Genomic DNA, 27,771 nt, shown 5'->3' with positions numbered 1-27,771 from the left:
AAGCAGGCCCCATATCCCACGCCCCACATTTACAGATTTATCCAAAATACAATGTCCACAAGAAAAAAATGATTTATTGAACGAGACTAAATGATCTAATGCTTAGACACCAAATTTGCATTAATGATGCTGTTGCAGAGGTACATAAATGATGCACGGAACTTTTTAATGCATGTAATGAGTCTAAGCGCAAGAAATACAAAAAAGGGCATTTGATGCCTTCCAAGTCACAAAGCTTTCATAGACTACAAAAGATCTTACATGCCCAAGAATTCAAATATAGTTTCAACTTTTTACGTTACTGAATTTTGTGCTTTTGAGTTCTCTTGAAGCTATAAAGAATTATAAACTATTTGAGCTTAAGAAATGCAAAGCTGATCAGATTCGTAACATAAATGTAGATAACCATTATAAAATACTGTCTTTTAAAAGGTATGCCAGAAATGTATTTTAACTCATAGAGTGAATGGCAGCTGTAGAATTGGAATAACTCTGAAAAAACTATAAAGAGACATCAAACAGGTTAGATCAGTTTTTCTTTTACTTTTTCTCCCCTATAGATACACCTCTCCTTACAGTGCCATTGTGTCTGTGCAGTGGGTATCCCAGATGTTACATTTATCCATTTTTCTTCTTTTTGTCTTCAATGTTTATTGCAATTTTCACTATGCCGATATTTTGGGTAATTTACTCAATTTAACCCAACAATGCCAATGAAACTGAATTGACAGTGTTTGATTTTTGTTTGTGAAGTTGTCCTGAATGAAATTCTAGACACTGCTGAAGACAATACACACTCCACATGCATACGTGCAAAACATTATATCAGCGTCATGGCACACCATTATGCATGAATCCCAACACATGATCACATCGCTAAAATTTTAGCTAAAAAACTGACTGCCATTTCTGCCTGCTCCATTTAGTACTGTGGGCAACAGGGTATTTGAACAAGCAACAGGTTCAAAAGATTCAGAGCCAATTGAAAGAGATTTAGACAATCATTTAAATACATTTCCATAATAGGTTATATATAATAAACCAAAGCCCAACGCATCCCGATCCTTGATTTATCTACGCAAACCAGATCCACCCACTGATTTTTTGCATCTCTATCCTAGGAGGAATATTGCATCTTCAACATACTGCATTAACAGCCATGCACATACAAATTCTTTTATGCATGTTCCACAAATGACTTCTCACCCACAGTACAAGACAAATGTACAACATACTTATTGTCTTGTCAGAAAATTGCATTATGCTAATAAACAATGACATTTTAAAGTAAGATTAACAATAATTGCTCGAACAGCAGATATTATCAATTTTATCAGATGTATTCTCCAGAGTTCTTTACTGATCTGTTAAGCCAATAGAAACTTAAAAAAAAAACAAACAGTCCTTCATTTATATGAGAAAAGACAAGAGCAAAATGACTTTCTAACACTCTGATGGTAGTACCACAAATTTAGTGCAAGAACCAGCATGGATTAGAATTGAGCAACCGAGACCACCTAGCAATCTACAAGTACGCTACTATTTTGAAGGAATTCTAGGTGAACTATGAAAGAGTGGTTTCAACCCAGTTGCTTATGGGGAGTAATCTGTCAGAGGACAATCAGCATCAAAGACTGTTAAAAAGTAATATTTAAGTAAGCAAATATATTATGCCACAATGTTTAATTTTGCTGGCTGAAGCAGCCAAACGTTTATCATTATCATAAGACAAATTAATGAAGCAGGTCTACTCCCTCTCTTAAAGGATCCTCGAAGCACCTGGTGGGAAGTTTCATGAACAGCTTTGTTCTGGCACCAGGTCGTGCTTTGAAACTGAACTCTAATGTAGAGATCTGCTGCAAAGCCTTTACTTTATTTGCATAAGCAAAACTTTCAAAGAAAGATTTCAAATCTTTCAACTGTATAAGAAGTTTACTTTTGTTTGCTCTCCCCTTCCTCACAGTTGCCCCTCAAAATACATTAATAGACTCTCAGAGAAGTACACCTCATTCTGTACCAAAGAAACAAAGAAAAAAAAAAATCAAAGCATGCACAGCAGTAGTAAGAAGTCCAAATAAAAACTTAATACAAGGAAATGCTGCAGAAAGAACTCTCTTCTGGTTCTATATCAAAGCCAAAACCAAACTGTTCGGGCTGTAGAGTTTCACCCTGTGTTGAGAGGCACCAAAAGTTTGAGAGATGTGTACCCTATAGCCAAGGATGCACTATGCTGATCTAGCTTTACTACAGTCAGAAGTTCATTCACTGAATGAAATCTGAGCTCTGGTAAAATATGGTGACACCAGCTGCTAGAGAGGAAAACTAGGATCCTTGAGAGACCTTCAGGAAAGTCAGCATTGGGGGCGGAGGGAGACCACCTGGAGTTATCAAGGATTTCTTTCATGTGAGAGCATTATTTTGGTTACAGTAGAGAGAAGAAGCCAGCTTACAACATGACAAGTGTAAGTCAGCTTTGGCACTTGTGTTACTGAAAATAACATGGTGAGTGTTCTCAGCTCTACAGGCAACCCACTGTGAAGGCTTATTTGTATCGGTGATCACTTGAGCAGCTAGGCATTTATCATTCCAGGAAAAGCTTGCTTACTTGGGTAAAGCTAAGCAAGTCCAGCTGGTATTAAGCAGAGACATGAGGTAATCATTATTTCTAGAAGAATCAACAGATGACAAGGTTGACACAGGAAAAATGATGGGGTAAAACTTTAAATTACGCAAACAACTAATAGGGTTAAAAATCTGTGTCTTTTTCCTTTTTAAGCCCTATCCAGTGAGAGACAGTTTGACAGCATGAAGTGCAAGGTTCCTTTAACTGGCTCAAAAATTTCCCAGAACAATCTAACCCTCAACATTCCTTAATTAAATGAATGGGTCTCTTGGGAATTACATGGACAGAGACCAGACTTTTTGTAGACCACACCTGAGCAGAGATTGGATTTTGTTTCTTTTCTGTTAATAGAAAAAAACAAGTATTTCAAGATACAGCTGAAGTGGTGTCAAAATAGCAACGTCCCAGGTCACAACCAGAATCTTGTATATACAATTTATATTAACTTAAAAAAATAAACAAGTTCAAAATACCTCCAGAGAACTTTCTAGTTTAGCAAAACGTTCTGTACAAAAGTAGGCCACATCTATTGGTTTAAAAGAAGTCCACAGCAGTTGATTTCTTCTTAGCTGGAACAGTAAAGGGTTTCTTCAGCTTAGGTTCTCCTGTTGGGGTACCTGCAGGTGACTTCAGGACTCCGTGACGGGGTTTCTGTTCAGGATTGAAAGCTACACGGGACAGTCCTTCTGGGCTCACCAAGATACTTTTGTCCGTCTTTTTAAATTCTGTTGAAAAACAAGCAAGCGCATTAAAAGCGATGCAGTTCCTGGGCCCAATCAATCAATTGTGGAATTGTCCAACACTGGAAGTTTGCTTTAGATCTGTAAGTCCATCATTAAGGATCATGCAAGTCTAGCCTAAGACTTTGGTGGAAAAAGAGAAAGATGGTGGTGAAATGCATTTCTTGGCTGAGTCTCTTTGAGAATGGGGTCTGCCGCAATGCAGAGAGGCTGTGAACCATTCCCCAAGGTTTCACAGGCTGGAGACTTAGCCTACTCCTCAGAAACAAGCGTTCTATGTACCCCAAATACCCCACATTCTTTTAAAGGATCACAATGGGTGAGTAGTGGTGCTATTCTTACATTTAAGCAGCACATCTCTAGAGATTCCTGGTTATCCCCTCTGCTAGTAGATAGGCATTTTTGCTCTTTGTGCAGCTGTATTATATGAACATAAATACATATATCAAACCACACTATTTTCCATTTGAACTTTGCCTATAGCACACATCAGATTAAAAAAAGTAGCTGAATGAATACATGGAATAAGAAAATGTCTTGCTCCATAGCACAGAAGTTGGGAACAGGGAAAACTGTCTGCTTACATGTGGGATCCAGAGCAGGACTGATATTTATCTACTCGTTACTATAATAAATCAGAAGCAAACAAAATAAAGCGAAGCTTTGCTGTAATACAGCCTGAGCTCATCATATCAACGCCTTTGTTCTAATAAACAGCACTCGGCAATGAAGAACGTGAAGTGCATCTTCCTGAGAGGCACCCTGCGTGACAGGAGGCCCAGGAAGGAGAGCTTGTCACTGCTGCACCGTTTTCAGTCTGGAAGGCTCCATCTGCATGTCAGTAAAGCAGCACTCTAGAATCACCCAAGTCTAGCACTTTGGGCAGAACGTCCTGAATTTCATCGTCTCCTTTGGATGGGAACTTGAGGATGGTTTATAAACTGGTTCATGAAGTGTACACAAATATTTAGACAAAAAGGGATGAGACCATGAGAGAGAGGGAGGGAGGGTATTTGAGTGTGTACGTAGGGGGAAGGGGGAAGCTTCCCCCTTCCTTGGCAACATGAGACACTGTGGAGACACACAGATGGATTAGACTCACCAGCAGTCATGTTTTTATTCAAGCCAAAGGTGACTTTTTTGGAGCCGGACGATTGCAGTTTATTCAACTATGAAGCAAAATAAAGACAGAAAATAAAATAAGACTTCTAAGGCAACAGTATGAATTCTTTTACCTCCATCCCCTCCAATTCTCTACCACTGAAATGCTGCCCTCTGCTATGCCAGCACCAATTTTCCAGCTAAAAGCGAACATTCCATTTGTAGAGAAGTGACATTCCCCCTAAGGTCCTTACATAATTCAATAACAAACAACATTCTGTGTATTAAACACACTGGCTTCAATACGCTCATGCCTCGAAGTGCAAAGAGGGCTTGAAAAGATGTATGTTAAAAAGGTTTAGAAAAGAAGGCAGCCTTTTGAAGCCCTGCACTGCTACCAGCTTCCTCAAGTGGGAAGAAATGGAGGCTCAGAGTCCCTTAGCACGACCGAAAGTCAGTTAACGCTTTCATTTTCTCGTGAAACGAGCCGGTTCAGAATGACAGCCTTTTAACAGAAAGGTATTTTTGAAATCAGTGCAGAAGGAAGAAGAGACTTTAAAGACGCCTACAACTCATTTTCTGAAACTCCTTGCAGACAGAGCCACGCATGGCTCCACAAATGCGACAGTATTTCCAGGTTTATCTGATTGCGTCAGGAGATTAACACAGATTGGAAGAGACAGCATGAGTAAGGACATGCATGCACTTAGTTTGGGCGTGTGTTTTGGGAAGAAACCTGTGGCAAGACCTAGCTGCCATCTGTGAGATCACATTACCTGCATGGAGGTCCTGGTGGAAGAGATGGCACTTTTGGCTTTCCTGAAGAATACCGGCTTTGGTAAAGTTGATTTTTCAAATTTTACAAAATCACTTCCTGGTTTTGCTTTCTTTTTCTTCAATGGTGCTAGAGCGGTGCTGCTTTCCTGTAAAGAAGGAAGGGAAAAAATCCTCTCAGTACAAAAGCACTGTAGCTAACTATATCTAGTACAGCGATTGGTGCTCAGAGCTTACCACACATGGCTCTGTAAACTTTGCCACAGCTGAGAACGTGCTAGCTGGTACTCACACAAACCAATCATCCTGATTAACTCTCAGGAGCTAAGCTTACAGTTAACATGACTGCAAATGACTGGCTCTGCTCTGGAACGTAAAGCTCATTGCATAGCAAGGAAAGTGGAACTTGTGAAACTTTCTGGCCCATGAGAATGCAAACAAAGCTTTTTTTTTTTTTTTTTTTTTTTTTACTGTGCATAAGGCTTCCTTACAAGCAACCCAGCCCTCCTGCACCGAAGTGCTGATGGTGTCTTTTTTCTTGGCTTTAAGCAAAACCTCTCTAGAGGTACCTCTTGGTGCCTCTAAATGGAAGAGATATGCAGCTAATGAACAAATTCACCTTTAGGCTGGGATGGAGACAAAAAAAAAAGCAGACTATGACATCTGTGTACACTCAAGAAACCCAGCAAGTGTATGTTGTTACTGGTTTGACCAATATTACCTTACTAAGACCAATATTACCTTACTAAAACTAGGAAATAAAACAACATTTCTCAAGCAATGAAAAAAAAATTGGCAAAGCCTGATTTCTTCCATATTTATGTTTTTTAGCTTCACCCTGCTCACTTTTTATACCAGTGCTCTCCTTCTCCTGAGTCAACTTCCAACATTTCTTTCATGACCCCTCCCCACCCAAAACACACAGACAGCTTCATGGATTGAGCAAGAAACAGCAAATTCTGTTGTTTCTTTGGAATTACACATAGGAAAACAGGCCCACTAGTTTGTGTGCTGACTGACCAATCAGCCAACAGACAAGCACTGCCACCCTTTTTGCATTCCCATCTTTTTGCCAAAATGTGCCCTTCGTAAGCATGCTGTAAGCTCAACCACACCCAGTGCAAATGAATAAATAACCAGGGGGGGGGAACAAAAACAAAGACCCACACCCTAATACTACAAATCTCAGCTACATGAGTTTTTCAGACGAGCACCTAGCACAGGCTTTAATGCCATTGCATAAGAAGGCATAAGAATGTGGCAGGGGTGGAGATTCTGGGAGACTAGTCCTTTTGGTGACAGTACATAAGGACATCAACGTACAACCTGCTCATGAAGTCCCACACTCAGAAAGCTGAAGACAGGCTTGAAAAGTAGCCTGGCAGTTTGTGAGGAAGGCTGGGGAGTGGGGTGGGGAGAGAGAGATCTACGTACCTCCTGTCTGCTTTTCTTGCACGCAGTCTCCAGAACTCCATTGGCTTCAACAGAGTTTAGCACCTCTTTTACTTTTCTCTTCTTTTTCAAGGTTGCTGCTTTCTGGTTGGAGACCTTCATCCCTTCCAAACTAACCAGCTTTGTCTTTTTCTTTAATTTGACCTTCTTGGAGAGTACAGATTCAGAGTCTGCATGCCGTGACAGCGCCCCAGGCAAGCCCTCCTTGTTGGATTTCAGGCCAGTCTGCTGCAAAAAGGTATCCCCGTTGACCAAGATGGACTCTGCTTTTTGTTTCTTTTTCACAGCCTTAGAAATTAATGGTGTGACAGACGGGCTGACATCCTCTGCCCCATTGGCAGTAGCTAGTCCATTCTGACACGCAGGCTTTACAGGAACATTCTGCACCTTTGGATTCATTTTCTCTGACTGAGTCTTTTTACTCTGTTCTGTGTCAGTCTGACTGCTCTGCACAGAGGTGCTGTGCTTATCTCTGGTGTCAGTTGTTACATTTTTGGTTTCATTCACCTCATTTACTAGCAATTTCTTTTTCTTCCTTTCCTTGTTATTTTCTGACACTTTTCCCTGGTTAAATACAATAGATCCAGATGTTTCAGCCATTCCCTCCTCACAGTTTCCATCAGCTGTTCCAGAATCAGCACTTGGGCTGTCCCGCTTCTTCCTTTTTTTCCTCCTCTTCTGGTGAACTGATATCTCCTGTGCACTTGGAGCCTCTTGTTCATCCTTCCCTGAGTCTACCCCAAAAGGAATACCATACAACACAGATGTGAAACATAAGATGTGGAACTTAGAGCAACTGAATTCTATTTAGTTATTCCCTCTGCCCGTCCCCCAACAGGCATAGCATCTTCCTGCTATCAACCATCACTACAGTTTTAACGTTACAGCTAATCAAGACATTGCATTCTCCCAACTCCTAGCCTAATTAATATTTTGCTGATCTCACCTTGTCACAGCTGATATCTAAGCCATTCCCTGTGGTAACATTGTCCTGTATAGTAATATTGCTAGAAAGAGTTATTACCTGCCTATTAAGCCCAACAGAAGGCTATCTCAGGGTCAGTAATTTGGTGAAATGTTTTTGGGTACAAATTCAGCTTTTGTCATGTCAGTGTAAGTCATGATGCTAGAGACACCTGCATGTCTTACAAGTTCTTCATCTTTCCAGAAGCACCCCCAGATTCCTATATTTTAAGTTATCCGATTTCAAGAAGACTGTCATATTTGTTTTCCTACAGTAAATGGAACTGCTCAATGGAGTCATGCAAACAACTGCTCCCATTTCTGCTTTTGATCAAAACCGATGTGATCTTTGCCTCAAAATTCGTAATAAAATTTCCACCCCTTTCAAAGTGACCTTAATTTCACACTTAACCTTCTCTGCAATACAATACAAATCAGCGCATTCTGAAGAACAGCTTATGTCATCTTCGGAACAGCTCTGATACTTTGCCTAATTGCACAAGTGATTACAGATAGTCTCTCTTCCAAAGGTTGATCTTGCCTTACCTTTTACTTTTTCCAAATTGTTTTTCTCCAAAGGTTTGACAGCTTTTTTCTTTCGCCTTCCCCTGCTAAACGTATCATCATCTTCATCTGTAGAAACATCTTCAAGAAAATCTTCGGGGAAGATTCCTGTTGAGGATGAAGGATAAGGTATCTGAAAACTAACAGTATTCCTATGTTGGTGTACATATACAGCATAACTCCCAGAGAAAGAAAATCAACTCCCTGTTCCCCATTCCGGCCAAAAGAAAATCATACCAATGATTCTTATTTAAGTAAAAATAATCATTTTTGGAACAAAGCACAGGGCTGATCAAGCTGTGATGAGGATTTGGCCATTCCACCAAAAACATGCAATGTGTCTTAATGAAGTTAAAGGAAAAAAAACAAAACAAAACACAACACTACAGTATCATAGAATGGAATCTCTTAGGTTGGAAAAGACCTCCAAGATCATCAAGTCCAACCGTTAACCTAGCACTGCCAAGTCTACCACTAAACCATGTCCCTAAGCACCACATCTCCAGATCTTCTGAATACTTCCAGGGATGGTGACTCAACCACTTCCCTGGGCAGCCTGTTCCAATGCCTCATAACCCTTTCAGTGAAAAAATTTCTCCTAGTATCCACCCTAAACTTCCCGTAGTGCAACCTGAGGCTATTTTCCTTTGTCCTTTCACTTGTTGCTTGAAAGAAGAGACCGACCTCTACCCTGCTACAGCCTCCTTTGAGGTAGTTGCTGAGACCAATAAGGCCTCCCCTGAGCCCTCTTTTCTCTAAGCTAAATAACCCCATTTCCCATTCCCCAACTGCTCCTTGTAAAACTTGATCACCAGATGCTTCACCAGCTTCATTGCCCTTCTTTGGGCACGAAATCCTTGACATACACATAACAAAAAGATTTGCAATACATATCGTATGGGGAACATTATGTATCATTTAATGGAAAGAAACTGTCTCTGTATGCTGCTCAGTCCTTACCTTCTGCTAAGTTCTGGAACCTGGAGGCAGGGGGGGAGGGAGAGAAGGAAAACAAAAGAGTATTACTGATTTAGTACCAATTATAGCACTAGCAGCATAGTGTCACCGTACTTTATTATACTTTTGTCAAAATAAGAACAATGTATTTTACACAGGAAAATACAAGTGCTCATTCCAGAAGAGATGTGCCTCAGAAACCCAAAACCTGAAAGTTTTGAGAAAAGAGGAATTTAACACTTCTCCTGTACCATGCAACTTGTGTAATTCACAATCCAATGTCATCTTGCAGTACAAAGCCACCCAGTGTAGCTAAACAGCTGCAGCTAGCTGAGGTGTATTACCAATAAGGAACAGCAGCACAGGCTTCAGGCGCCCTATGCGTGTTACCCAGGGCTGTGAGATAAGCCCTCCCTTGTGACACTGTCACCAGGTCAAACTGAAGCGCAAGAAGGAAATGCACAGGCAGTGGAAGTAGGTACACGTGGCCTGGGAAGAGTACAAGGATGCTGTTCAGATACGCAGGGATGGGCTCAGGAAAGCCAAGGCACGGATGGAACTGAGCTTGGCAAGGGATGCAAAAAATAACAAGAAAAGGTTCTACAGGCACATTGCTCAGAAAAGGAATGCCAAGGAGAGTGTGCCCCCTCTGAAAGATGAGAAGGGTGAACTGGTAATGACAGACATGGAGAAGGCTGAGGTACTCAACAACTTTGCCTCAGTCTTCACTATCAGTCAGGCTTCCCATGTCTCTTGTTTCCCTGAACATGAAGATGAGGGCTGAGGGAGCAAAGTCACTCCCACTGTAAGGTCAGAGACCACCTGATGAAACTGAACAAGTACAAGTCTATGGGGCCCGATGACATGCATCCCAGGGTCCTGAGGGAATTGGCTGATAGAGCTGTCAAGCCTCTCTCCATCATATCTGAAAAGTCCTGGCAGTCAGGTGTAGTCCCTGGAGACTGGAAGGTAATCATCACTCCCATTTTAAAAAAAAATGTAGAAAGAAGGAACCAGGGAACTACAGATCAGTGAATCTCACCTCTGTGCCTGGAAAGACCGTGGAACAAGATCCTCCTGGAAGCAGTGTCAAGGCATATGCAAAACAAAGAGGTGATTCTACACTAATGCACGTGGCATGGGTAACAAACAAGAGGAACTGGAAGCCATCATGCAGCAGGCAGGCTATGACTTGGTTGCCATCACGGAAACATGGTGGGACCACTCTCATGACTGGAGTGCTGCAATGTCTGGCTATAGGGTCTTCAGAAGGGACAGGCAGCACAGAAGGGGTGGTGGTGTGGCTCTCTATATTAGAGAGTGTTTTGATGTTGTGGGACTTGAGGCTGGGAATGATAAGGTTGAGTCCCTATGGGTTAGGATCAGTGGGAAGGCCAACAAGGCAAGCATCCTGGTGGGGGTCTGTTATAGACCGCCAAACCAGGATGACAGGATGAGGAGTTCTACAGGCAGCTGGCAGAAGTTGTGAAATCGTCAGCGCTTGTTCTCATGGGTGACTTCAACTTCCCAGACATATCCTGGAAGCACAACACAGCCCAGAGAAAGCAGTCTAGGAGGTTTCTGGAGAGCGTGGAAGATAGCTTCCTGATGCAGCTGGTTAGAGAGCCTACCAGGGGAGGTGCCCCACTAGGCCTGTTCACAAACCAAGAAGGACCGGTGAGAGATGTGGTGGTCAGGAGCTGTCTCAGGCAGAGTGACCACGAAATGGTAGAGTTCTCTATTCTTGACGAAGTCAGGAGGGGGACCAGTAAAACCACTGTCCTGGACTTCCAGAGGGCAGGCTTTGAGCTGTTCAGGACACTGGTTGGCAGAGTCCCTTGGGAGGAGGTTCTGAAGGGCAGAGGAGTCCAGGAAGGCTGGGCACTCTTCAAGAAGGAAATCTTAATGGCTCAGGAGCCGTCTGTCCCCACGTGCCCAAAGACGAGCCGACGCGGAAGACGACCAGCCTGGCTGAACAGAGAGTTGTGGCTCGAGCTTAGGAGAAAAAGGAGGGTTTATAATCTTTGGAGAAGAGGGCGGGCCACTGAGGAGGACTACAAGGATGTTGCGAGGCTGTGCAGGGACAAAATTAGAAAGGCCAAAGCTCATACGGAGCTCAGTCTGGCTACTGCCGTTAAAGACAACAAAAAACGTTTTTACAAATACATCAACACAAAAAGGAGGACTAAGGAGAATCTCCATCCTTTACTGGATGCGGGGGGAAACTTAGTTACAAAAGATGAGGAAAAGGCTGAGGTGCTTAATGCCTTCTTTGCCTCAGTCTTTAGCGGCAAAACCAGTTGTTCTCTGGATACCCAGTACCCTGAGCTGGTGGAAAGGGATGGGGAGCAGGATGTGGCCCTCACTATCCACGAGGAAATGGTTGGCGACCTGCTACAGCACTTGGATGTACGCAAGTCGATGGGGCCGGATGGGATCCACCCGAGGGTACTGAGAGAACTGGCGGAGGAGCTGGCCAAGCCGCTTTCCATCATTTATCGGCAGTCCTGGCTATCAGGGGAGGTCCCAGTCGACTGGCGGCTAGCAAACGTGACGCCCATCTACAAGAAGGGCCGGAGGGTAGACCCGGGGAACTATAGGCCTGTTAGTTTGACCTCAGTGCCAGGGAAGCTCATGGAGCAGATTATCTTGAATGTCATCACGCGGCACTTGCAGGGCAACCAGGCGATCAGGCCCAGTCAGCATGGGTTTATGAAAGGCAGGTCCCGCTTGACGAACCTGATCTCCTTCTATGACAAAGTGACACACTTACTGGATGAGGGAAAAGCTGTGGATGTGGTCTACCTTGACTTCAGTAAGGCTTTTGACACCGTTTCCCACAACATTGTCCTCAAGAAACAGGCTGCTCGTGGCTTGGACTGGCGTATGCTTTGTTGGGTTAAAAACTGGCTGGATAGCCGGGCCCAAAGAGTTGTGGTGAATGGAGTCAAATCCAGTTGGAGGCCGGTCTCTAGTGGAGTCCCCCAGGGCTCAGTACTGGGGCCAGTCCTCTTTAATATCTTTATCAATGATCTGGATGAGGGGATCGAGTGCACCCTCAATAAGTTTGCAGATGACACCAAGTTAGGTGCGTGTGTCGATCTGCTCGAGGGAAGGAAGGCTCTGCAGGAGGATCTGGATAGGCTGGACCGATGGGCTGAGGCCAGCTGTATGAAGTTCAACAAGGCCAAGTGCCGGGTCCTGCACCTGGGGCGCAACAGCCCCAAGCAGCGCTACAGGCTGGGAGATGAGTGGTTGGAAAGCTGCCTGGCAGAGAAGGACCTGGGAGTACTGGTTGATAGTCGGCTGAATATGAGCCAGCAGTGTGCTCAGGTGGCCAAGAAGGCCAACAGCATCCTGGCCTGTATAAGAAGCAGTGTGGCCAGCAGGGCTATGGAAGTGATTGTCCCCCTGTACTCGGCTCTGGTGAGGCCGCACCTTGAGTACTGTGTTCAGTTTTGGGCCCCTCACTACAAGAAGGACATGGAGGTGCTCGAGAGAGTCCAGAGAAGGGCAACGAAGCTGGTGAGGGGTCTGGAGAACAAGTCTTACAAGGAGCGGCTGAGGGAGCTGGGGTTGTTCAGCCTGGAGAAGAGGAGGCTCAGGGGCAACCTCATCGCTCTCTACAGGTACCTTAAAGGAGGCTGTAGAGAGGTGGGGGTTGGTCTATTCTCCCACGTGCCTGGTGACAGGACAAGGAGGAATGGGCTAAAGTTGCGCCAGGGGAGATTTAGGTTGGATATTAGGAAGAACTTCTTTACTGAAAGGGTTGTTAGGCATTGGAATGGGCTGCCCAGGGAAGTGGTTGAGTCACCATCCCTGGAGGTCTTTAAAAGACGTTTAGATGTTGAACTTAGTGATACGGTTTAATGGAGGACTTGTTAGTGTTAGGTCAGAGGTTGGACTAGGTGATCTTGGAGGTCTCTTCCAACCTAGACTATTCTGTGTGATTCTGTGATTTGAGACAGCCAGCACGGCTTCACCAAGGGCAATTTGTGCCTGACCAATCTGGTGGCCTTCTGTGATGGAGTGACTGCATCAGTTGACAAATGAAGACCGACTAATGTCATCTACCTGGACTTCTGCAAGGCCTTTGACATGGTACCACGTGACATCCCGATCTCCAAATTGGAGAGATGGATCTGATGGGTGGACCATTCAGAAAATAAGAGTTGGCTTGAAGGTCACACCCAGAGAGTGGTGATCAATGGCTCTGCATCCAAGTGGAGGCCGGTAACAAGTGGTGTCCCTCAGGGGTCTGTCCTGGGACCGGAGCTGTTTAATACCTTTATTAATGACACAAACAGTGGGATCGAGTGCACCCTCAGCAAGTTTGCAGATGACACCAAGCTGAGTGGTGCAGTAGATACAACAGAAGGAAGGGATGCCATCTAAAGGGTCCTGAACAAGCTTGAGAAGTGGGCCCACGTGAACTGCATGAGATTCAACAAGTCCAAGTGCAAGGTGCTGCACCTGGGTCAGGTAATCCCAGACAGGAGCACAGACTGGGAGAAGAACTCACAGAGAGCAGCCCTGAAGACAAAGACATGGGGATTCTGGTGGACGAAAAGCTCGACATGAGCCAGCAGTGTGTGTTTGCAGCCCAGAAGGCCAACTGTATCCTGGGCTGCATCAAGAGAGGAGTGGACAGCAGATGACTGTCCCACTCTGCTCTGCCGTTGTGAGGCCCCACTTGGAGTGCTGCATCCAGGCCTGGGGCTCCCAGCACAAGAAGGATGTGGCGCTGGTAGAGCAAGTCCAGAGGAGGGCCACAAAGATGATCAGAGGGCTGGAGCACCTCTCCTATGAAGGAAGGCTGAGAGAGTTGGGGATGTTCAGCCTGAAGAAAAGACTCCAGGATGACCTCATTGCAGCTTTTCAGTACTTAAAGGGTGCTTTTAAGAAAGATTAAGAGCAACTTTTTGCTCAGTCAGATAATAGCAGGACAAGGGGGAATGGTTTTAAACTAAAAGAGGGGAGATTAAGGTTAGAGGTTAGGAAGAAATTCTTTACTCGTAGGGTGGTGAGGCACTGGAACAGGTTATCCAGAGAAGCTGTGGATGCCTCATCCCTGGAAGTTTTCAAGGCCAGGTTGGACAGGGCTTTGGATAACCTTATCTAGTGGAAGGTGTCTCTGAGTACGGCGGGGGGTTGGAACAAGGTTATCTTTAAGGTCCCTTCTAACCCAAGCCATTCTGTGATTCTATGATGATTCTATGATTCAGGTCAAAAGAGGGTGAGTAGAAAATGAAGCAGAAGTTGCTTAGGACAAGGTAGCAGATGTGATGTGTATTTCAACAGAACTCACTTTCTGACCAGCTTGTACAGACGCTTTCTGTTACGCGCAGGTGTATTTTTCTTGCTCGCCAGTTCGAAGAGTTTGTCAGCAACAGCCTTATAATCAAACTGTTGGAGGAAAGTAAGAGACATTTTTTCTTCGTTGGCTTATCATGCAATGAAACTCACATTACTCAATAAAACTAACATTACCAACACTTCAAGTAGCGTACACATCCTTTAAACCCAAAGTAATTTTCTCTGTTGAAATTTACACCTCTTCTCACACGTATACTGACTTTTACAAATGGTTGCTTCTTTAACAGAGCAGTTGAACTCTGTATCACTTCCCAAAACATTTCTAACCTTAATTCCTATTGATGAGAGAAGCCAACCAACTTCAAAACTCCCCAAAATATTTAAGTATCAGATTTAAACAATGACATGTCCTAGTTCTTACTTAAAAGCCACAGATTCATGAAGAGCATCCACCAAACACATTCAGGCAGATACTTCAAAAACATTACACTGCACTGGAAGGTCTTGAAAACACAGACTGCAACATGTTACTCTCTCTCTTATGCATCCCATCACCCATTACTTTTGCTCTTACTGTCAATAAAACTTATGCTGACTGCTTGACTATTCATAGTGATTTGGCTTTTGCCACACATTCCTGAACTCTTGAAACGGGAAGAGAAGAGCAGAAGGTATGGTAGAGGGGAAGAAGGAATCAGAATTTCAACATGGATTTATTTCCTTACGAAGTACTCAGAGTACATTACATAAATACCAACATACATTAGGGCAGAAGGGGATTAACATTTTTTAATATGTTTATCCAATTAAAACCCTTTATTTCAGTACTTCTTGAAAATAATCAAAAAAGGAAACAGGAAGAGTACTAGTAAAAGAGAAAGCAAGCACCAAACCTGAAGAACAGGCCCAATACTGTCATCAGCATTTTTGTAAACATCCTCTGTTTTTTCAGAGCTCTGCACTGATTTTTTTGAAAAGCACTTATCTGCTGCAATAAAAAAAGAATGAATATTAATGTTTAGTTTGTAAAAACAGACATGCCAAGCACAGCTCTCATATACGTGCATTTTTCTTCACACTATCTTGGAAATCTGTACTGATTTAACTACTTCATGTCACCATTAATGCAATGGTTGTGTATTGCTTATCTGAGTGTTTTTGAATTGTCTCTGTACCAAAGCATATCTGGATTGAAAACATTCCTGCTCAGCCTTTTTTTCCCTTTTCTAAACTTTAAGCCCTCAAAGGATGCCAAAACCACATTTTCAAAAAAGTTCTGAATATCCAAGAGCCAAAAGCCAGACCAGATTATCTCCCACTGTTGTGGAAAGCTGATTATTGTTTGGTTAAACCAAGACTGCTCATTTTTGTGACACGTTCTAGAGGAATCACTCTGTTTAACCTCATCTGAGGGGATCAAATCACAATTACCCTTACATCACCCTCAACACGTGCTTGAGTGGTTCAGAACAGAAATGTATTTCTAAGAAGCAGATTTTTTGTGATATTAGTATTACCAAGGCCAGTTAGAATTCTCTCCTCACCTTTGGTTTTAAGCACCTCATCATTTCCGTGTTCACTGTCGTCTTCAGACACTCCTTCCTCATCACTGCCACCACCCAGTTCTTTCATTAGGTCCTCAATGGCATAAGGGGACTGATCCACAATGACTTCAAAGATACCACCAGCTACAGCATACATTATGCTACAACTGTATTAAAAGAGAGTAGAGATGAGAGTGGAAAGGCAGAAGCATACAGACCCTCCCTTCTCACGTTCAAAAAGAATGGAAATTTGGGAGACACAGGGAAAATGTGTAAGAAGGAAGAAAGTAGAAGAGCATCTAGCCCTCCAGATAAGGAAAGTGAACCTGTTACTTCCTAAACAGCAGTCCTTTAAATCGAAATAATCATAGCTGAGTAGGTGTCCTGCCAATGTTCCCCTCTTAGATTTCACTGTGTTTATCTACTACTTTACACTACATTGCAGCAACAGAGAAATCTAACCAGATCACTATGCACTATGCATGTTAAAAACAAAACTAACCAACAGATGTTAGCGTTTTTTTTTTTTTTTTAATAAATCCATAAGGGTTATTTGTAACTTTGATAAACATCAGTTATCTTCAAAGGACTGCATACACAGTAAAATATCCTTCTTTCTCTACGTTCTGAAGTTACACTATGTACCTTCGTTAACCCGTTTATTAGGATGCAGAGCATTGTTACAGAATTTCTTAATTCTTAAGAAATACTTATCCTTTCATTAAACTTACTCCTTTGATTTGGCAACAAACTTGCAGAAAGGTTCAATGAACTTGAGATTCTGGTCTGCTGTGAGCTGTGTGATTAGAAAAAAATAATTAGCACAGTAAATATTATACGTGCACATTGAAATTCCTTGAATGCTTGGTGTGGTGGGGGATCATCTTTAAGAAATTATGGCAGTCTTTCAGCACGCTGTCTAATTCCAACCAACAGGAATATCCAGTGACCTTTTCTTACCACTGCTACCACCAACTTCCGGATACTCCCTGGAAGCATTATAAAAATGCTAACTGCTTTGCAAACTTTAACTTTCTTAGTAGAGGAAATATAACGAGGCTTCTTATTTCAAAAATGGAAAAATGAGGCCAAGAAACCTTAAATTTTTTAGTGCTCTTTCACAAAGAAAGCCTGCAGTGTAAACATGAGTAAGATCTGTGTTTCTCTTAACCTGCCATCCTAGACCAAAACACCATCAGTTACAATACTACTAAAGATAAAGACCCTTCCCTCAACTAAATTTGTAAACACTGCCTGTGATTTCAAGTAGTCTACACATGTAAGTCCCCACGGTCACTTTAAGTGGCTTAGCCATGGATTGAGAGTTCTATTACTATGGAGCTGCAGACATTTATGCTCCAAGACCTGACACTTTTCTTGTAGAGACCTCTCTCACTCCACAATCTAGAACAACAAAAGTTGCAGGCAGAATAGCTTGTAATACTGACTGCAAAAGGATACTAGTGGAAAATTGCTGACACTTTCAGCCACTGCTATGGTATCAGATGCCATAAACGAGGAGAAAAACGAGCCTGAAACTAAGTGTGGGGCAGCCGGCAGCTCAGCCTTGTAGACTAACAGGAGAAACACCCTTAAGAGAAGTCAGCAACAACAGCTGCAGCAACAGGCTTTCAGCTGCTGCAAAACTCTCCAGAACCTACCAAAATTAAGGGCACCTGGAACAAAAGCAGGCAGCAATCCACAGCAGAGAAAGACAGTTGTCATCAGCAAAACAACTAGATGTAGAGGGTAACTTGCTCAATGCACAGGTCTGAAGGCAACAATAAAAAAATAAACCAGACCTTTGAAAGCTTTTCTTCCTCTATTTTGGTGTATTAGAGAATCAGCCAAGAGCAGGCTTTATGTCAGTCTTTGTGAAAGCAAGGACTAGCAAACACGTTCATGCAAGGGAAAATAATTTAAGTCCATTCTGTGAAACAAACAAATGAGAATGGTAAAACTCTTTGACTGCTATTTCCAACCTCAATTTGGAGCGGATATCAGTAGTCAGGAGCCTGAGAGAAACTACTATATTCTCACTTTCCACACTAATACACAAAAACTGTATTTCTTCTGAAGTGCTGAATGCCACAATTGACAATAATCAGGAAGAAAATTAAAATGTATTTTCTAACCTCCTTTGCACCAACTTTAGCCAATTCTTGAAGATAGATATCAATGAAATGGAACTTTATTCCGCTAGGAGTATTGCTCTCTGGGTCCATAACTTCTTTCATCAATAGCTGCAGTAATAGTTCTCTTAGACTACAAAAAAAAAGAGCAAGACATTCATATTCAACTGCTCAGATTACGTTTGCTTTGAAAATAAACTCTAGCCATTCAGTTTTACCAGTTCTTAAGATGGCTGTTCAACAGCCACAAGAAATAAATCCAGTGATGAATTTTCACATCTTAAAAACCAATTAAATAATCCATCCATACCTAGAACTCCTTACAGTCTAGACTATTTTGTAGCATCACAATCCACCACAGTTTGCTACAGTGGAAATGATGGTTTTAAAATTCACACTTTAACACGGACTGAACTTTACTATCCCATATGATTGATGGATAGGATGAAGGCTTCTGCCACTTGAGCAGGGCATTCCTAAAGCCCCAGCTGTCACATTCATCCTTGATGGGCAACACCTACCACCCCCCATTTTACAAGACAATTTTCATGTTGGTGTGCACCCAACAGTTAAATTTAACACCAATCCTTCTCAAACTCATTTCAGCTGTGCAGACTTTGCCTGCATTGAAGCATACTACCCACTGTCCCTTAGAGCAAAACATTTACACCAAAGAACAGATCGTAGGCTGTTAGGCGTAAAACGTCATCATCCCAAGAGCTCAAGCCACAAGTGACTGAGCTGTAAGGGCTGCGGCTCTGCTCAATAACTAACTTCTGGACTACCAACAAATACTTCCCACTGCTGGAATCACAAAGCTCAAAAAGACATGCTATCACACCAAGTTGGGGGAAGTGTTGATCTGCTGGAGAGTAGGAAGGTCCTGCAGAGGAACCTGGACAGGATGGGTTGATGGGCAGAGGCCAAGGGGATGAGGTTCAACATGGCTAAGTGCTGGGTCCTGCACTTTGGCCACAACAACCCCATGCAGTGCTACAGGCTTGGGGGCAGAGTGTCTGGAAAGCTGTGCAGAGGAAGGTCAATGGAGAAACGTGGTTCTTGAGCCCCCTCACTCTGCAAAGAGAGGAATTCATGATCTTCTCTTCCCACACTGCCTCACCTGATGGAGAAGGACCTCCAAGCCATACCTCCAGTGAAGCTGGAAAAAGGCATGCTAAGTAATGACACTTTGTCAGAGATCTCTCTGGGTGACTCTGCCATGGAAATATGTGTGGGAAAGAGTACTGGCTTTGTCAAGCCTCCTCCAATTCCTTCCTCCCACACTTTCTGCTCCTTTTTAAGGAGCACTTTTAGCTCTTCAACCTGTGGTCATTTACCCAATACAAAATTAAGGTAAAACAGAGGGGATGACAGGTAGTCAGCTTTACATTCCCTTTTATTTCCATGATATCACACCTACATGCATCTGCATTCCAGAAAGCATGAGAGATAAAGGATAAACTTGAAGTGCTTGACAGCCTAGCATTAAGAGACTTTAAAGCTCTTCATCAGTTTAAACGCATCTTAGAGATGCTCTAAACAGAGCAAGATGGCTGCAATTACTTGCCATTTGATAGGATATGGAAGAAATACAAATAAACTCGCTGATGTAACCTGGCTCCCTGTTGTATACAATTAAGTAGTAACTTCCAGTTCAGTCTCATAAAAAGGCAAGTCACTGTGATTAAACAGCGTGGAAAAAAAAAAAAGACAGAGCCAGTGAGAAACGTACTACAACCAAGAATAAATTCCTTTTTTGTGTTTTCAGGGGTGCTAACTCAGTTTAATCTCTCCAGAGATGATGTTCCACTGCTAACTCTTTTGGCTAAGTAAAAAAGATCTGGCAAACCCCATCATGTATTTGGAGGTCTTGTATTTCAAGACTGCTTTTTTTCTGAACTATGTATCATAAGAGATCCAGAGAACAAATGAGCCTTAGTGCTAAGACTTCATGACAGCGCCATCTGCAGACAAAAAGGATCTATTAAATGTTGATGAGAAATAAATTGGGTAACTTCTCTATGAAGAAATCACTTTCAGAAGTCTGCTCACCTTTCATCCCAGCCATTTCTTTTCAGCACTTCGAAAGACTGCCTCAAAATCAGACGGATTAGCTGCAAAGTACAAAATCTTTTACACGCATTCATAAAGAAAAGAGTTGGTGTACCGTAATAGGAATAGATTTCTTTGTAAAGCTCTTCATAGCACAAGATGAAAAGCTTCCTCCCCCAAACATTGACAGACTTGTCTATTATGTCAAGCTACAGATGGATGCTGTGAGGCTCCAAAGACAATAAACTATTCTCACATAGAGAGCCCAGCAAAATCAATGACTGTCTCTACCATACAGCTTTCTCCCGCTCCATCACCCCAATTTCTTCATTAACTGCTGCCAAATTTAAAAACCCACAACTTCAACAAGAGACAACAATAAAGACAGATTACAACAATAATCATTTAATTGACTGGAACCTTTCGCTAAGAGACAGCCACATGTAAACCAGCTACATTAAACTGGCTCAGAACACTTACTGAATTACCTGCTTTACGCTAACGCTGAGAAACAAAATACAGCAGCAAATGTGCCTGCAATTAGCTTCTTTCAAATAAAAAGATTAACTTGATTTCATTCTTTACAAAGGCAGGTCTTTCAAGAGTGTTCTTTCACTGATTTTACTGTCTTTTAATATAGCGTTTCCTATAAAAAGGACTGATAGCTGAACTTACTACAGTGGTGGAAAGTTGGTGTTCTAGTGACAACTGCTTTTTTATATAGAGTCATAAAAGTCTTTAAATAGTCTGATCTAAATTATTGATGCTGATGCAGTGTCCACCTAGACAGCATTAATATGTAGTGAGGGCACTTACGCCAAGAAAATAGCTTCCTCCCTACGAAGCTTTTCCCAATGAAAATCCATGAGAAATATCACTGTTATAAAGGAAGGCAAGCAAAAAAGCACTCATGGCATGACAAATAATTACTTTAAGATCTTGGACAGTGACTGAAAGCCTTTAAAACGAGTGTCTTGCAATGCATCATGAAGATAGTCACTTGTCTTCTCTTATGATACACATAAATGCATGTGCAGACAAAGCTGTCTTCCAACACAACATCACCATTTACACCAGAAAAGATCTACAAGTGAGCTAATTAGTATTACCATATAATATTTATCAAGACGCAGATTGTCTATCCCATTCCATTCACGGCTCATAGTTTGCCAAAATGTTTGAATGAACAAGTGTCCTGTAAGAAAATAAGAAAAAAAATCATGAGCATGTCTGGCACAAAAGTTTCTTTTGCTAACCTAAAAATCTCAAGAAATCACTTCAACATGAGGAAGAGACGTTTTTCGCTAGGGGTTTACCCAAGGACTGGGATAGAGCTAAGGGAAGACCTGTTAGGGACGAGTACAAGGACAAGTTGATTAAACTTCAGAAAAACAAGAAAGGCACACAGCTACTTTCAAAGGCAAGCACAACTACAGTGAGAATCGTAATAAAAGGAAGTTATTGAGCCTGAGCTTTTTATATGTACATTTTCTGTTATATATGCAAAAGTTAGAGCAAGATACCCATTCTCCACTCATGTCTACCCATGCTAGTTTGGCACTGACCAAGCACTGTATTTCAAGTGCATTTTGTACACTTCACAGCTCGTGAAACGAGGTTGGTTTTGAGTATGATATACCCAGAACAAGTAGACGCAGAATAGCAAAGTAAGGCAACAAGTTTGCTTTGCCACACACCCTGCAAAATCTCACCTTTATTGCACTAGAGGTACAACCCTTCCCCTGCAATGATCGGAAACAAACTGCACCTGATCCAGGGCATAGATGCTTCCCTTAGTGCAATCACACATACCAGCTGGACAACAAACAAAGGAAAAAACAAGGAACCACCCGTATCTCGCTGTCTCTATTTTGGGACTGTGATAGCGGGTTCAAAATGAGTCAGATAATGAAACAGTACTTACGAGCCTCTGTATTCTGAATCACATGGATAAGCTGTGAGATATTATTTGCAAGTTCTTCCTAAAAGTAAATAAATACAGTTAGTAGAGCATGTTTCAGAGCTTGGTCTCCTCACTACACATTCAACGAGAAAACAGCAAGTATGAATATGACATAACATCACTCAAAATTAAGAAAAATTCTCTTAACAGCTGCTTTCATACCGTAGCTGTCCTTCCACTGGGATTAATTCTGTTTTAAGAGAGGAGTCAAGGCTATCAAGCCCTGTTAATTTATCAGGTATCTGCACAAATCATCCTTTTGGCAGCAGACAAAACTAAAGTGGGAGGAGAATAATCCAGTGTATTTGAATTAACAAATAATATAAAATTTCAAGGGTACTGTTCTAATGTAAGTTAATTGTAGGTGGAGCTCTCTGTACTATTTATGAGATAAAACTTGCTCACACAAAGAGACAAGTGATTTGAAAACTGGTTAAGTGAGGTTACCAAGATTTGGTACTCCAAAGCTGTTATCTTTTGAAAGCAGGTAGACGAACTGGAGAAGGAAGCAAAAACTGTAGTGGAGGAAGTGCCAGTGCCACCAAACTCTTCATAACAACAAAAGAAAAGGAAGTTTGAAACTTTTGAAATAGGCTAACTGAAGGTTACATGTATGTTTAAGTTACAGTTAAGGGCAACCTGCTGCTACTGCTGTAGTCCCATCAAATCCATGTACTTCATAATTACGTATATTTCATTTGGAAGGAATACAGTTACACCTGCCTTGGGAAAGGGTGATTGCAAGCACCAAGCCATTCAGGCTTCTGTTCATGTGGTGAGGATCACAGAATTGGTCACCTCTCCTGCACATGCCACATATGAGCAGCAGGGGAAGAAAGAAAAGTGTGCAAGACTTACCACGGCCATTTTCACTATTGTAAATTAGTATGTTTTAGGAGACCCACTCAGGCAAATATAAAAGCAGTTACTATACCTGTAGCAGAGGTTTATCCTGCATCCACATGCAATAGAACAACCCCTTCCATATTTTTAGCAGTTCGTCCTGGCTGAAGCCACCTGTGGAATACAAGAAGATTGAATGAAAACGAAAAATCCACCAGATTTCCACCCACATGCTTTCAAGCAGTAGTCTCTCTTCCCTGCTCTCCTTCACTTCTGTTATATTTTCTTAGCCAAATGTTGATTTCCACTGTAAGCAGACTAACTAGAAGGCCACTCGGCATAGTTTAGTCATTCCATGACTTTAGGCTTCTATCTTGTGCCAAAGTACCAAAGATTTCAAAGAAATCATAGATGAGATTTGGCTTCATTTGATAGCGTACACTTCTGATAGTCAACATATTTCCTCTACATTAAGATTCATAATCAAAGAGCCTGAGCAACTATAAAGAAAATCTTTTCATTGTATTTAGTCTTGAGGTACAGTATCACCTGAATTTTAACAACAAAGATTATTTTTGCTACAAACAGTGTAAAAATTCACATTGTAGCAAAAAGCACACATTACAGACAGAAAGTACTACCTGGAAAGAATGCTTTAAAAAACAATTAGAGATCCCAAATACATTTCTGAGAATTAACATTTCTTAGAATTAATTTTAACAGCATACAAAGTAGCTGCAAAAACCTACTGGAGCTATTTTCAAGCTACGGCCTGTTGCTAGATCCAAATTGAGCATGTTCTCCTGGAAACAAGTCATCTGAAAGCAATCATCACTACTGCACCACTCTTTACTCAGATAAAAAACTGTAAACGTCTTAGTTAAATCATCTGCAGTCATGCTCAGCTAAAAAGAAAGGAAGTAGAGGTGGGGGAAGATATATGCAAAGTGCACCGCAGGAAGCAATATGCTTACTAGTATTAATAAGTTTAACTTGGATTTGTCAGTGATGTTAAGATTAAACATGATATCATTTGATTCACTGATTTAATATTCACTTAATAAATGTTATTTTTTATATTTAACAGATTCATATGCTACATATATAGCAGTAAGAAGCAGGCTTAACTTTGCACATAGCACTAACTCTATAGAAGCATCAGATATTAGGCTTATGCCCCAGGGATGTCAGCTTCTATCTATAAAGATGGCCCAAGAGACTTTGTCTAAGGAACATGGGCTTTCCACAGAGTTGCTTTTCAGACACTGAGGGCTTTTAACAGTGTCCTAGGCAATCCTTTCTCATCTTGACAAATGACCCTGACCAAAACATTCTAGAGCATGTTCCTTTTCCCAGTCACTCAAAAAGCACTTTTCAAGACTGGGTTTTCTATTTTTCCATTTTGCAAGCCCTGCTGTCACCATCCGCTGCTGGCAAAAAATCATTCTGGCAAGGTTATTTTAAAATCTCAGCCTAAATGCAGTGCGCAAAACTGAAGGCCTTCTTTATCTAAACGATACCTTGAGAAAGTTTGGTCTTCACGTCTGGACTGTAACTCTGTCCCTATGTACAGTGTGGGGGCTTGCACTAGTAATCACTCATAAGCAGCCACTGAAGACATGCTACTTTAATGAAAGTCTTGTTAGCATTTCTGTTTGGGAGTTATTCTGGTTTGACAATGCTAGTTAAAATTGTTGATTTACTGTAGATAATCTCCAAGGACCTACACAAGCTTATTTCAGTGGGAATGGTATACTTACATAAATCCTTTACAGAACTGGGCTCAAGTAAATGCAGCCAGCGTTTAAAAACACCTCACAATCTTTCCTCTTTTAACATGTTTACTCTTACTATTCTTTCACCAATTAATTTACTGATTTCTCTATACAAGATATTAGATGACGCAAGCAAATGCGACCCTCCAATCATCAGCCCAGCATAGCACACCTTTCCTCTTTCAAGGCATGGACTTTAACAATGAATTAACATGGAAAAAAAAATAAAATGAACACTTCCAAGGAATAACATGCTCATCCAAGCTCAACTGCACACATATAATGACTTCAGCCGTTCTATACCTTCTCCAGAAATTAACTTCTTTAAAATCAAGTAAGGAAGGCTCTGCATCTTCAAAGTTTCCCCAACATGGCCTAGCATAGACCATGCTGAACAATCCTCTGCTTGTGTTCTGTCTACCTGTGAAAAATCTGACTGGAGTAAACGTCAGCAGGAACTCTACCCCCTCTTTAAAAAGTCAGCAAGTTATCGATTGTTCGAGTGTCTAGCTGGGTTACCTGAAGTGTGACCCTTGTCTCTGGCAGAACCCTGCCTGGATATAAGCCTGCTCATTAATAACTTAATCTCTCTTCAACATAATACTTTCTCTCCAAGTCTGAAAAAGTTAACTTAAAATTTAATATTACCAGCTTAAACAGTACCTAAGAGCAAGTCAATCTAATAGCACTGGAAACTAAGTCACCTTGGTTTCCCAGTTGTTTGCATTTCACGGCGGGTTAACTTTAACATGCAAAAGGTTGACATTCCAACTCACGGTTTCCCCGTGTTAGTTTCCTAATGTTTTAAGGCATTAGCTGAATATACAACCTCTTCCCTCAGTTGGGGTGCTCCTCTCCACCTGGCCAACTACATCCAAAAACTTAAGAGGAATCTGCGCTTTGCAGTAAGATGCACAGAGAAGTACTGAATATACGGATGTCATATCCAGCATAGGAAGTCTCCAGAGCTAAAAACAGATGGAAGCTTGGGAAATGTGTGTGTGGGGGGGAATACCATGTGCACTCACTTTCTCTTACACATCCCTAGGCATCCCCTAGGTCTATGGTAATTGTCAGAAATGGGATGACAAACTACTGGCCCCCTGGCCTGGCCCAGTAAGGCTGTTCTTATGTGTTCTTCCCTCTATCAAACACTGCTAATAGCTCAAATACTATTTGGAAAGGGAATAAACAATACGTTCCCCAGTGTCTCTGCAAGGAATTAACTTAGGTCGAACCATCCTTCCCGTTTAGCTCTTGGTGTGCCAGGTCTAGGCTGGCGCCCTCAAAGCCAAGGAGGGCGTCCGTGTATGCCTCATGCACTGCATCCAGCTTGTGACACAGCGTGCTGGAAACAGCAATCCATGCGCATCGCAGAAGCTGTTGGACATCCCCACACCGAGCTCCTTGTCGCTCCAAGGGGAAGGTTTACCGAACTGGGCCCACGCGTTCGCAGTCTGTCACTGTGCTGGTAAGCCTCCTGCGTGGGCAAGGAAAGGGTGCACAGAAACACCTCCAGGTGCAGCCAGCTCCAGGATGGCCTGCCCAAAGCCACTAAGCGCGGCTTACACAGGCTGCGTCCCGGCACGCCGCTGAAGGGTGCCTGCATCGGGTCCTGGGGCAGCCACGTGGGGCTCCACGTGGGCCCACAAACCTTGCTAATACCACGAACGCAGGGCTACGAGACAACCCATATAACCTGAAGGAGAATTGGCTCCAGAACGGAGAGCCGGCTGCAATTAAGCAACCAAACGCTTCCCAAGCCCCTCAAAGCGCTCCCTAAAAAAAAAAAAAAAAAAAAAAAAAAAAAAAAGAATAGAGGCGAAAAATAAACGAAAAAGGGAAAAACCACCCCAGGTCGCCACGCAGCGACCCCGGGCCGGCGGGGCAGGCCCGGCAGCGGCTCCCTCCCCCCGCACGCGTTCCCCCGGCCGCTGGCGGCGGGGCACAAGCGGCCACCGAGCCGAGCCGAGCCGTGCCCATCCGTACCCTCGGGGCGCTGCGTGCGGCCGCTGATGTACCCCCGCAGCTTCCTGACGGCACGGTCCCGGATGCGCTTCTCGTTGGCGGCCAGCCGCTGCGCGAACTGCACCTCGGGCGCCGGCACGGCGGCGGGAGCCATGGCTCGGCTCGGCCCGGCCCGGCTCGGCTCGGCCCGGCTCGGTCCGCACGCTGCCTGCCGCGCGGTGACGGCCCGGCCCGGCCCGGCGCTTCCCTCTGGCGTCATCGCGCCGCCGCACCGAGCGCTTTGAACCGCTTCCGCGCGAACCAACCCCCCCCCACCCTTCCCCCTCCCGAACCCAGCCCAACTACGGTTTTATTCACCATAAATGACGTCACGGGGATCCGGGGGATCCGGGCAGTGACGCGGTGTGACGTCACGCACTCCCCCCCACCCCCCACCCCGCTCTGCCATGCGGCGCCGCGCGGGCCTCGAGGGGGACGCGCAGGTAGCGCGGGAGGGGGGGCCGCCATTTTGTGCTGGTAGCAGAGGGGGGGGGGGGAGGGGGGTGCTGAGGGGCTGCGGTACCAGAGGAAATAAAAACTGTCTAAAGTCCGTGTTTGCAATGAGAACGAGACACGGGGGTTTTCTCTGTGGCGTGCATTTCATATGGCATTCCTGGTGCCTCCCAGTGTGTTTTGTGTGGACTTGGGTTCTGGTAGCAAATTATGCTATTTTTCTGCTTCAGCCACGTTTTGAACACTACTGGCCTTTCTGGTCTTCATATCAGTACAGGTGTTCACATGGCACTCCTTTACGGAGTCCTGTTGCCACATATGTCCTCCATACATTCTTGAGACCAAAATCAGTTGGTTTTCTGTAAATCGTGTGATGCGGTGGTACTTGGCCATACTTCGCCATAAGCACTTCCTAAATGCGACTTCAAGTTAAAAACCTTCCTTCCATGCCTTCATTGTGGATCTGATGCCTCTGAAGAAAAAGAAAAGAGTAGAGTAGTAGTACTCAAAAT

At 43.1% G+C, this 27,771-nt stretch overlaps 2 protein-coding genes across 5 annotated transcripts in view; one reads left to right on the top strand and one right to left on the bottom strand.

The window, feature by feature from the left end:
* Positions 1-56: 56 nt before the first annotated feature.
* Positions 57-27,075, bottom strand: RRP1B (ribosomal RNA processing 1B). The gene is made up of 16 exons (XM_040545430.1): positions 26,789-27,075; positions 23,116-23,198; positions 22,143-22,200; positions 21,328-21,413; positions 20,219-20,280; positions 18,170-18,299; positions 16,766-16,830; positions 16,035-16,201; positions 15,384-15,478; positions 14,483-14,580; positions 9,178-9,197; positions 8,200-8,325; positions 6,673-7,424; positions 5,241-5,387; positions 4,466-4,532; positions 57-3,348 (listed from the first exon to the last, which is right to left on the bottom strand). Exons 1-16 carry the CDS (start codon positions 27,024-27,026, stop codon positions 3,158-3,160), a joined length of 2,385 nt encoding a protein of 794 aa, XP_040401364.1. The 5' UTR covers positions 27,027-27,075; the 3' UTR covers positions 57-3,157.
* LOC121064151 (heat shock transcription factor 2 binding protein) overlaps positions 27,058-27,771 on the top strand; it is a 31,108-nt gene continuing 30,394 nt past the window's right edge. For 2 of the 4 annotated variants that reach the window (XM_040545432.1, XM_040545435.1), the window contains exon 1: positions 27,060-27,249. In XM_040545432.1, coding sequence (XP_040401366.1) covers positions 27,214-27,249 — 36 coding nt within the window. In that variant the 5' untranslated portion in view covers positions 27,060-27,213. Of the gene's footprint in view, positions 27,250-27,771 lie in introns of all 4 variants that reach the window. The other 2 variants (XM_040545431.1, XM_040545434.1) reach the window with 2 other exon arrangements.

The sequence above is a fragment of the Cygnus olor genome, chromosome 1 (genome assembly GCF_009769625.2).
Source record: "Cygnus olor isolate bCygOlo1 chromosome 1, bCygOlo1.pri.v2, whole genome shotgun sequence".
Classification (NCBI taxonomy): Eukaryota; Metazoa; Chordata; class Aves; order Anseriformes; family Anatidae; genus Cygnus; species Cygnus olor.
Note: the sequence above shows the minus strand (reverse complement) of the source record. Positions and strands in the feature narration are given on the sequence as shown.